Raw genomic sequence first — 10,615 nt, 5'->3', positions numbered from 1 at the left:
CATGAACCTCCACTTAGCACACAGTTGTGCTACAATTTATTAAAGCCACCCTCTGGTTGATGTCTCTTTTCCCATTTCAGACTTTCATATTCACAAGGACTGGAAGTCATGAGACTGGACTGAGGTCTCCTTCACTCCATCCCCAGATCCTGGGACACAGTGGGTACATAATCATCAATGAATATTGATCAAATGAATGTTGCCACAACTGCTCTGCCAAGTCCTTCCCTTGGCATCTAGTGTGTCCAAGGGCTGTGCTTCTCAGATCTGTCTTCAAAAGATTGATTGTAGGACCACCCCGGCTGCCGAGGCTAGGACCCCTTGGGCAGCTCCCCGTCAAGGACTGAGCCCTGCGGGGTCACGGGGACGGGGCAGTTGGGCCCAATGCCACACTCCTCTGATGGGCAGCACGGGCTCTGGGGCTCCCTGTTGACCTCCCCAAGACTTCCTCGGTAGTTGTACAAGGTATCAACTGGCGGCGTCTCAGCTCCGGATTCACCCTTCAGTTCCTGCTCCACCTACCGGGGACGAGGCCGCGAGCACGTCTCCTCTACAGGGAGATGCTGAGCTTTGCCGGTAGAGGGCGCTGCAGGGCGCTGCGAAGGACGGGCGGCGTGTGTGTGTGTGTGTGTGTGTGTGTGTGTGTGTGTGTGTTCATTCTAAAATTCATCTAACCCCCCACGAGCCCAATGTGCCTCTTAAGCCTCTTGTTGGGGACCACCCTCCTGCCATCCTCCTGACACACATACTTTGGGCTTTGCCTGCACAAACGTGCCCTGATTCCACCTATCCACCCACCAGCCTCAGCCCCACCCCTGGCGCACCTCCCACCAACCTGTGGGCTGCAAACCACAGGTCTCCTGGGAGGTCTAGATCCCAGGGTGGGGAGGGCAAATTGATCCTTCCTTGGTACACCTAAGGTACCTTTTAAAGTTCTCTGTAAAGGGTCACCTTCTTTTTTGGCCGGTGAAGTACCAAGGATTGATCTCAGGGGCACTCGACCACTGAGCCACAGCCTTGTTTTGTACTTTATTTAGAGACAGCGTCTCACTGAGTCACTTAGGGCCTCATTTTTTACTGAGGCTGGCTTTGAACTCGCGATCCTCTTGTCTCGGCCTCCGGAGCCGCTGGGATTACAGGCCTGCACCACCGGGCCTGGCCTGAGAGTCACCCTCTTGTGTGAGCTGCATGATGCTTTGTATTAAGCAGCCTCTGTTTGGGTGGCTCTGTGGTTCCTGCCTCCTGATTGGATTGGGACAGATAGAGATGCCCCGCAGTCTGAGGCTAGTTTCAGACTAGAACCACGGTCTGAAGGTTCTCCCCACCTACTGCCACCCCCCTGTCCTTGTCCCTCACGGGCACTGCCTCCCACAAATCTCCTCGCATGGTTGATATGGGCATTTGTTCCTCAGAGGCCCCAACCTGACACAGCTCCCATCACACCAGGGAGAGGATCCCTGGGCCTCTGTGGGCTCCGCTCTTTGCCCCAAGACCAGCGCCCCCCACCTGGCCTCCTCTCCCAGGGTGCTCCTGTCAGGGCAGCCTCCTCGAAGGTCCACAAACACACAAGCCCACCTCAGGGGTGTGGCCCTCCCTCTGTCTCCCCTTCCTTCCTTCCTATGGAACCTGGAGCCTCCACTGTGCACTGCTGCACCCTCAGGGTCTGAATGAGTACCCAGGACATGGCCAGGGGCCAGGTGTGGTGAATCCCTTAATCCCAGCGGCATAGGAGGTTAAGACTGGAGGATTGCAAGTTTGAGGCTAGCCTCAGCAACCTAGAGAAGCCCTCAGCAACTTAGCGAGACTCTGCCTCAGAATAAAAAATAAAAAGGACTCGGGTCATGGCTCAGTGGTTAAGCACCCCTGGGTTAAATTCCTGGTACCAAAAAAAAAAAAAAAAAAGGACCCAGTATACAGTCGGTGCTCAATAAACATTTACTGACTGAGTGCACACCCCTGCCTTTGCCATCCCCTCTCCCTAGAATGTCTTCCCTTCTTCCTGCCTTTCCCGGTCCGGCCAGAGCCCCTGCTCCTCCAGGAAGCCCTCCCTGATCGCCAGGCTCTGGGCCCTCGAGGGGGCTTGTTCTCATCTCTCCGCACCTGAGTTTAGGCGCCAGGTACAGGCAGGTGGAGGCTCGAGGTGGAAGAGAAGAGGCCAGCTTTATTGGAGCTCAGGGGAGGGGCAGGAGGGGCGCTGGAGGCTGTGGCCAGGGGCCGCTGCAGGGGCAGAGACCTGACAGGCAGGGCAGGCAGGCCTCACTTCCTCCACTCCTTTTTCTCGTAGTCCCACCGCGAGGCCAGGCCTTGCACCGGGTTGCCCTTCATGTCCAGGATGCGCTGAAGCTGCTGGGCCTTCCACTCGTCCGTCAGGGTGACAGGCTTCACAGGGAACACTGTGGAGAGGGTACAGGGCAGGACAGCCGTGGCTCAGGATCCAGCTGTCCCAGGGCTCCTCCAAGCCCCAGCCCCAGCCCCAGGGTCGGGGGCCCTGCTCTGAGGACCTCCCTCTTCCTATCTGGCCCCCACCAGCATCACTCCAGGGACCTCCAGGTTCTAATCCCAGCCTTGCCTTTGACCCACAGTAGGAACTGGGTCAGGTCCTTCCCCAGCCTGAGCCTCTGGGTCCTCACCTACCTCTGTAGCCAATGGTAGTAGGCGCACTGATTTGAAGACCACTGAATCCAAATCCCAGCTATACCACTCCCTTGCTGTGTGGCCTTGAATAAGTCAATAAGTCACCTCACCTCTCTGAGCCTCAGATTCCTTACCTGTTCAAAAACAGGTCCTATCCTCAAGGGTTGTGGGGATCCAGTGAGTTAGTATTTGTAAAACTACGGGCACAAGTGTGGGTCAGGAGGTCCTGGGGCCACACTCCCAACCTTCTCTCTGGCCCAGCTGCCTCTACAGCCCACCTAGGCTGCCTGGCCTCCATCCCTGGTGCTTCCATCCCAGGGAGGGGAAGGAAAGGCATTGTCTTCACTGGCACCTATTATGTGCCACATTGGCCACACCAGACAGTCCCAGAGGCGGTCTCATTTCACCTTCATGCAGGCCGGGAATTCCCATCACACCGTCACACAGGAAACCAGGCCAGGCCACTGGGTGGATGCCAGGCTTCCTCAATGTCCTCACCCTTTTGTCCAGAGCAATGGCTTCAGGCCTGGGAGAGCCTCGGAACCAGCCAGGGGGCTGTTCTACGAGGAGTACAGGCTGCGGGTGGAGCCCAGTGTTGGAGCCCAGTACGGGCGAGGCCTGGGGTCAGCTTCCCAGTACCACAAAGAGAAGGAAGGAGAGAGGGACCAGGACAGGGAGAGCGGGTTCCACCCCGAGAGTCCGACTCAGTAGATCTGGAGGGGGCTGGGAACGCACATGTCCAGCAAGGTTGCCGGTGGGGCTGTCCGTCCAGGGACATTCAGAGAACCATTCTTCTGAGATAATAAAACCTCAGCTGGACACATGAGACCCAACAAAAGACTACATATCCCAGCTTCCCTTGTAGTTAGGCAGGATCATGTGAACACCTCTAGCCAATAGGATGCAAGGAGAGGTGGCAGGAGTTGAGCAGCCATCTTGTGTGTCAAGATGGAAGCTACATGTTAAAGATGGCAGAGAAACTAGTCAGAAGGAGCCTGCTTTGTGGAGTCCCAATACTCACCTGGATTGTTTCTTTTTTCTTTTTCTTTCTTTCTTTCTTTCTTTTTTCCCCTAATTGAGCCCAGGGACCATTTACCACTAAGCTCCATTCCCCCAGCCCCTTTTATTTTTTTATTTTGAGACAGGGTCTTATTAAGTCATTGAGGGTCTTGCTCAGCTTCTTGCTGAGGCTGGCCTTGAACTTGCGATCCTCCTATCTCAGCCTCCCAAGTCTCTGGGATTACAGGTGTGCACCCCAAAACCAGCCTCTGAATTATATCTTTAGCCTCATTTTGTGATAAAGGAATAAACCTCTATACTGCTTAAGTTCTTATGCTGGGGATCTTTGTTACAGCAGCTGAAACAACATACTGGAATCTACATGGTTAATACACAGAAAATCAGTAACAACACCCTCATGACCATGTGGCAAGCACTGGCCCAAGTCCCTCTCATTAATCCTCACAAGAACACTGAGACATGGGCGTTATTATTCCCATTGTACAGATGAGGAACCTGAGGCCTTTAGAGGTAGAGTCCCTACATTTCATCCAGGGCAGCCACGTTCTGTCCTTCACCCTCCACCTCTTTGGAGACTTTTCAAGTTTTCAGGTGAGTCACAACATGCCTTCCGTAAGGGTTTGGCCAGTGGCCATGGCCACACGGGCACGGCCCACATTTGCAGCCACTCACCGTAAACACGCTGCCACCAAATCAGCAGGGCTGTCAACCCAATGAAGAAGAAGACGCAGCCCATCACCGTCTTCCACTCATTGGAGCGCCGGTTCATCTCCGCGAAGGTCTGGTGGTACTGGAGCCGGTACACTGGGAGCAAGTGGGGTGCAGGGAAGGGGTCCCATTTCAAAGACCCTGAGCCAAGAGTTGACCTCCCCCTTCCTCCAGCAAATGCCATTCATCTGGAAAATCCCCCTCTCCCCTCCCAGTACTGGAGATGGAATCCAGGGGCATTCTACCACCACTAAGCCACATCCCAGGCCCTTTTATTTTTATTTTTTATTTTGAGACAGGGCCTCACTAAGTTACTTAGAGCCTTGGTAAGTTGCTGAGTCTGGCTTTGAACTAGCGATCCTCCTGACTCAGCCCCCAGAGCCGCTGGGATTACAGGTGTGCGCCACCACACAGCAAATGCTTATTGAGATTGTACTACATGCAAAGTGTGGCCAAGAAGTGGTGATGGAGCACTGAATAAGCTGGTTGAAAATTTCTGCCTCTGTGGAGCTTGGCGCCGGACACAAATGGCAAATCTTCAGACAGACTGTGGGCAAGGGCTACTTCAGTTAGAGTGGTCAGAGAAGGTCTCTCAGAGGAGGTGACACTGGAGCGGAGGCTTGAAGAAATCAAAGGGAGTGGAGTAAGAACCAGCAGCTAGTGCAAAGGCCCTGAGGCAGGAAGGGGTGAGTGAAGGGGATTGTGGCTGCAGTAGGATGAACTACAGAAGAGAAAGTGTTGCAATCCGGTGTCAGCAGCAGCCAGATCACCCAGGACCTTGCCAGCCACAGACAGGAGTTTGGATTTCATTCTGAGTTGGGGAGGACAGACTGTAGGAAAGGAGGTGACAAAGCTGTGGTTTTATTTAACCCAACTTTTATCAGGACCGACCCTCGCTTCCCTCACACTGAAGAATGTTTTTATTCTCTACTTTCTTATTTACTGCTTATCCTTCCTACTTGACTCTAAGCTTCAGGGGGACAAGGACCCACTCTTCACTCTTAGATCCCAGCACCTGGAACAGCGGTTGACGGAGAGGAGATTCTTTTTATATGTATATTTTAAATGTATTTAAAACTCAGAACTTTTATTTTTGCTTAACCTGTCTTCTACCAGTTGTGAAGTAGCCACGGGTAGGTATCTCGACATAGGATCTAGCCTAGTTGTCAGGAGGTGGGCAAGTTGGGACCGAGCCAGCTGCCCGCAGGGACACCTGAGCTCTTAGGCCCAGGGTGCTGTCGGGTGAAAGAAGAGAGTGCACAGGAGAGCAGGGGGGCTCCAGGAACTCCTCTTTTCTTTTTCTTTTGCAGAGCTGAGGAGGGAACCCAGGGCCCCCCACACACTAGGCAAGACACTCCCAGCCCCAGGAACTACTTCTGCATAACGCAGGTTCTTTCTGGGAAAAAAGCATTCAAAGACCTGACCTCAGGGCGACTTTAGGAAGGAGGCTGACCCCTCTTCCTGTGCTCTCTCTCCTTCTCTCTTTCCTTCCCTCCCTTGTGGCTGTGCGGCCTCAGCCAGGGACTCCACCACCCTGAGCCTCTCTCCTCAAGGGTGAGCTGGTGAGAGGACCTGCCTTCCCAGCTGGCTGCACCCTGAGTGTGCAGCAGGTGCTCTGTGCTTTAGGATGGGCGAGGAATGTCGGTTTCTGAAATGGAAAGAGGGAGGGAGGGAGGGAGGGGAAAAGAAGGAGAGAGAGATCTGAGAGGACTGGGAAAAGAACTGAGGGGAGAGAACCGGAAATGTGAGGTTTCAGGGCAAGAATGGAGCGGCCTTGCTACCAGCCACGTGCCCAGTGCCCGGCTCGTAGTAGGTGGTCAGTAAGACACCGATGAGTCGGGGGTGGTGACCCACAAGGAATCCCAGCAGCTCGGAAGGCTGAAGCAGGAGGATCACCAGTTCAAAGCCAGCCTCAGCAACTTAGTGAGACCCTGAGCAACTCAGCGAGATCTCATCTTGAAATCAAATACAGACTAGGGCTGGGGATGTGGCTCAGTGGTTGAGCGCCCTGAGTTCAATCCCTGGTACTAAAGAAAAAGTTGATGTGTGAAGATGAATTGAGCAGCAAGTTCTTGAGCCTTGAAAAGCTGGGGGTCAGGTGAGCTCCTCCATTTGTGGAATGACACTAAGAAACTCCGAATATCAAAGGGTCGGTGGCAGGGCACTGTGTGGGCAGGACCTGCCCCCTGCCTCCTGGGATCCGGCCCCAGTCCCAGTCCCAGTCTTCCCCCCCCCCCGTCCCTTCCCCCACCCCATCAATGACGCCCTTCCCCCACGCTGCTCCACTCACTACCTGGAAGCACCCTCCAGGATCCCATCTCTCTCTCCTGTCCCCAGTGCCGCCTACCGTCAGGCTGCACCTGAAGGTTGAGTGAACACCTGGCTGCCGCCAGCGCTGGGGCCTCCCCCACCCGGCCTCCCTCCCTGGCTGGCCCCTCCCTGACACCTACAGGCCACCTTCTCGGCGTGGCTCAGCTGGGTCCAGCTGCCCTTCTCCTTCTCCTTCAGGGCCCGCTGCTCGGCGTTGAGCTGGGTGCAGAAGGGCTCGTCGGGCATGGGGTAGGAGCGCTGGGCGAAGTAGTTGGTGTAGGGGGTCATCTTCCCCTGGGCGCGGGCTGCGGTACAGGGAGGGACAGTGCCAGTCGGCCCCGGGACTCCCATCTCTAACCATGATGTTAATAAGAAGGGCCGCACTTACTGAGCAAAAGTCTGGATAAGGCCTTTGGATGGGTCAGTTCACTGGCTCCTAAGGGCTCTGAGCCGAGGATGGGGTCATCTTTCTCTTTTTGGCAGTACAGGGGACTGAACCCAGGGCTGCTCTGCCACAGAGCTACATCCCCAGCCTGTGTTGATTGAAGCCAGGGCCTTGTGCATGGGAGGCAAGCACTCTACCAACTGAGCCATCTCCCCAACTCCTTTATTATTTTTCCTTGGGGGTGGGGATGTTCTGAGGATTTAACCCAGGGGTGTTCAACCACTGAGCCACATCCCCAGCCCTTTTTTTATATTTTATTTAGAGACAGGGTTTTGCTGAGTTGCTAAGTGCCTTGCTAAATTGTTGAGGCTGGCTTTGAACCCGCAATCTTCCTGCCTCAGCCTCCCCAGCCATTAGGATTACAGACGTGTGCCACAGTGTCTGGTCCTTCCTTTTTCTTTTCTTTTTTTCTTTGTTTTTCTTCCTCTTCTTTTTTGTTTTGTGGTACCAGGGATTGAACTCAAAAGTACTTGGCCACTGAGCCACATCCCCAGTCCTATTTTGTATTTTATTTAGAGACAGGGTCTCACTGAATTGCTTAGAGCCTTGATTTTACTGAGGCTGGCTTTGAACTTGAGATCCTCCTGCCTCAGCCTCCGGAGCTGCTGGGATTACAGGCTTGCGCCACTGTGCCCAGCTCCTTTTTTCTTTTTTGAGACAGGGTCTCCCTAAATTGCCCAGGCTGGCCTTGAACTTGTGATCCTCCTGCCTCAGCCTCCCAAATTGCTGGGATTAGAGGCATTTGCCTCCACTCCCGGCTGGGGTTATCTCCATTTTGCAGATGAATAAACTGAGCAGCTACGTGACTCACTGAAATGCACAAAGCAAGAAGGAGCAGGGCCCAGGCTGCAGTTCAGGCCCTCTGGCCCCGAGTCCTGCATTCTCTGGGAAGACCGGAGCCCAATTTATGTCAGGCAGAGGCCCTGGCTGGGCAAAGGCTCAGAGGCAGGAACCTGCTAGATATGAAACTACAAAGTGAAGAACACGTGCCCTGGGGAGGAGTCAAGGGCACGCATTCGGAATCAGCTGGGTTTGAAACCCAGTTTGATCCATCCCAACTCCAACAAGCCCCTTGACTTTGCTGTGCTCAAATCCTCATCTGGAAAGTGGGATATTGAGGGTCCAGATGGTGCCCGACTCTCTGCAGAGGCTCGGCTCACTGTACCGAGTCACAGAGGTGGGTTTTTCTACTAGCCTCCTTTCCCAGAAGCTCCCTCAATGGCTAAGCCCCCAGGGCTCCTTGTAGGGATGCAGAATAAGGCTGGGCACCAGGGATGGTCTTGATAAAGAATCTTCTGTTCATTGACACTGGCAACGCCCACAGGAGTGACTTGTGTCACCTTAAGGGGATAGTGTTGGAGCTGCCTTGGACAAGGAGTCCTGGCTCTTCTGAGGTACTGGGGCTCAATTTATTCATCCAAGAAATGGAGTTAGCACAGCATCCACCTCACACAGTTGTTGTGACGTGACGTCTAATTGCCTTAATCTATATAAAATGCTTATCTCAGCTTGGGGACCTACTAAGGCCTCAATACATGTTTGTTATTATTCTCCTGAGGTCAGAAAGTTTCTTCTGCTAGGTGGCTGAAGTCTCTCTTGCTTTAAGACTCTTTCTTCTTAGGCCGGGGTTGTGATTCAGTGGTAGAGCACTTGCCTAGTATGCACGAGGCACTGGGTTCGATCCTTAGCACCACATGAAATTAAAATAAAAGATATTGTGTCCACCTAAAACTAAAAACTAAATAATTTTTTTTTAAAAAAGAGACACTTCCTTCTGACTAGGACTGATTTCAAGGCCTTGGAAAGGAGGGTCAGATGTAGCATCCTTTCTCTCCAAAGGCTTAGGGGCCTGAGGGTCGGGCCCTAAATAAGGGAGATGCATCTACTTATCTCAGAGGCTCCATTTTCTGGAGGAACTTGGCTCAGGACAAAGGCATGGGATCCAGGAAAGTGGATTGGGGCCAGGTCCAGGGCCACAAGGGAGGAAGCGGGCAGACTGTCCCTAACTCTGGGACAGAGCGGGTGGGATCTTACCAGGGCCTCCTGGGCTGTGTGTCCCTCGAGTTCCAAGTCCTCCTCTTCTCAGCACAGAGCTCCAGGCAGCTCGGGAGAGCATCTGGGCAGGTACAGAAGAGTTCTCCCCCTGCTCTTGCCCCAGGGCCCAGGAAACTGTTGTAGTGAAAGTCTGAGCGCTCCAAGTCACCCTTATGCCCCTGACCCTTCTAATTTTGTATATTATCCCAGGGGAGGGGATGATACACTGGAGGGTCCTGGACCTGCGGATCCCTCGAGGGCACTGAGAAGTAAGGAGTCCTATCTAACCACCTATGTCTGAACAGTATGGGCCTGGGGCCTGGGTTCTGGTGCCAGCCAGTTGCTCAGCCTGGCCAGACTGGGGACGCCACCTCAACTGTCTGCCCCCAGGGGAAACTGGGTGGGAGTCCAGGTAGGGAAAGGGCAGATCCTGAGGCTCTTCCCCACAGGGCCATCTATGGAGGCCTCAGCACAGATGGCCCCGGGAGGGGGGCCCTTCCCCCTAATTGCCTGCCTACGTGCACAGGAGCTGGCTGGGCTGGATCTGGTGGGGGAGGGGACAGGCTGAGCCCCACCCCCACCCCTGGAGGGAGTCTCAGGGTCTGGCATCCCATGGGGGTGGGGAACAGCTTTAGAGGACAGAGACTAAACCAGGTCAGCAGGAGGGGGGTGGTGGGCACATCTGGGGAGAAGAAAAAAGCATTCCACTTCTGGAAAGAGAAAGGGAGGGGTTCCCCCACATCTGGAGAGAAGAAGTGGGCATCCCATCTCTGAAGAAAGAAAGGGGTGCCCCAGAACTAGAGAGCGGCAGGGGGCACATCGTATGTGATAAGTGGGAGGGGCGCCCCCACAGCTGGAAAGGAAGGACTGGGGTCTATCGGGTCAGTGATCTAAGGGGTCAGGGATCAATGGTGGGAGAGCTCCGCGCATGGGGAGCTGCAGCCGGGAATCTGCAAGTGGGGGAAGGGGGCGCGCCCCAGGTATGGACAGAGGGTAGCCCCCCAGGAGACCCCGACCCTCCTCTGGGGCAGGGACCACAGGGGCCTGGCCGGGCGGGGAAAACAGGGTCCGAGCCGTATCCCCCCGCACCTGCTGGGGCGGGCTGGGGCAGCCAGGATCTCCCGCCCTCTCACCTCGCAGCTGGCAGCGGCGGTGGAGCGCGACCCGGTCTCCCAGTGAGTAACGGAGAATGGGCTGCGAGGGGACCCGAGTCGGGCGCCGCCCCCGGCCCGCCCCGCGCTGCCTGCGCCGCCCCCGCGTGGGAACGTCCTGTCTTGCCCGGCCAGAGTCCCTGGGGGCGCCGGCCCAAGCCTGCAGGGAGGGACCGGAGGGCGCCGTCGTGTTAATTTCTCCACCCTCCCGGCTGCTACCTCTGGGGACCCTCAGTGGCAGCGTCCCCGCCCTCTGCACTGAACTGTCCCAAGAGCAAGATGCCCCTGTATCCACTGTTCCTTGCTCGTCCTT

General features: G+C 55.1%; 1 protein-coding gene across 2 annotated transcripts; it reads right to left on the bottom strand.

Moving 5' to 3' along the window:
- Positions 1-2,141: 2,141 nt before the first annotated feature.
- Positions 2,142-10,402, bottom strand: LOC124085278 (cytochrome c oxidase subunit 4 isoform 2, mitochondrial). Of its 2 annotated transcripts, none has more exons than XM_046432832.2 (5): positions 10,285-10,402; positions 9,152-9,286; positions 6,813-6,977; positions 4,327-4,458; positions 2,142-2,393 (listed from the first exon to the last, which is right to left on the bottom strand). In XM_046432832.2, exons 2-5 carry the CDS (start codon positions 9,231-9,233, stop codon positions 2,257-2,259), a joined length of 516 nt encoding a protein of 171 aa, XP_046288788.1. In that variant the 5' UTR covers positions 9,234-9,286; positions 10,285-10,402; the 3' UTR covers positions 2,142-2,256. The 2 variants fall into 2 exon arrangements, with proteins under 2 accessions (XP_046288788.1, XP_046288786.1); XM_046432830.2 differs by having other exon boundaries at positions 9,152-9,233; positions 10,285-10,393.
- Positions 10,403-10,615: the final 213 nt, after the last annotated feature.

This window comes from Marmota monax, unplaced genomic scaffold (assembly GCF_021218885.2).
Source record: "Marmota monax isolate L192 unplaced genomic scaffold, Marmota_monax_Labrador192_F-V1.1 WCK01_AAM20220418_F8-fsc00014, whole genome shotgun sequence".
NCBI classification, from domain to species: Eukaryota; Metazoa; Chordata; class Mammalia; order Rodentia; family Sciuridae; genus Marmota; species Marmota monax.
This window is presented reverse-complemented; position numbering and strand designations above follow the sequence as displayed.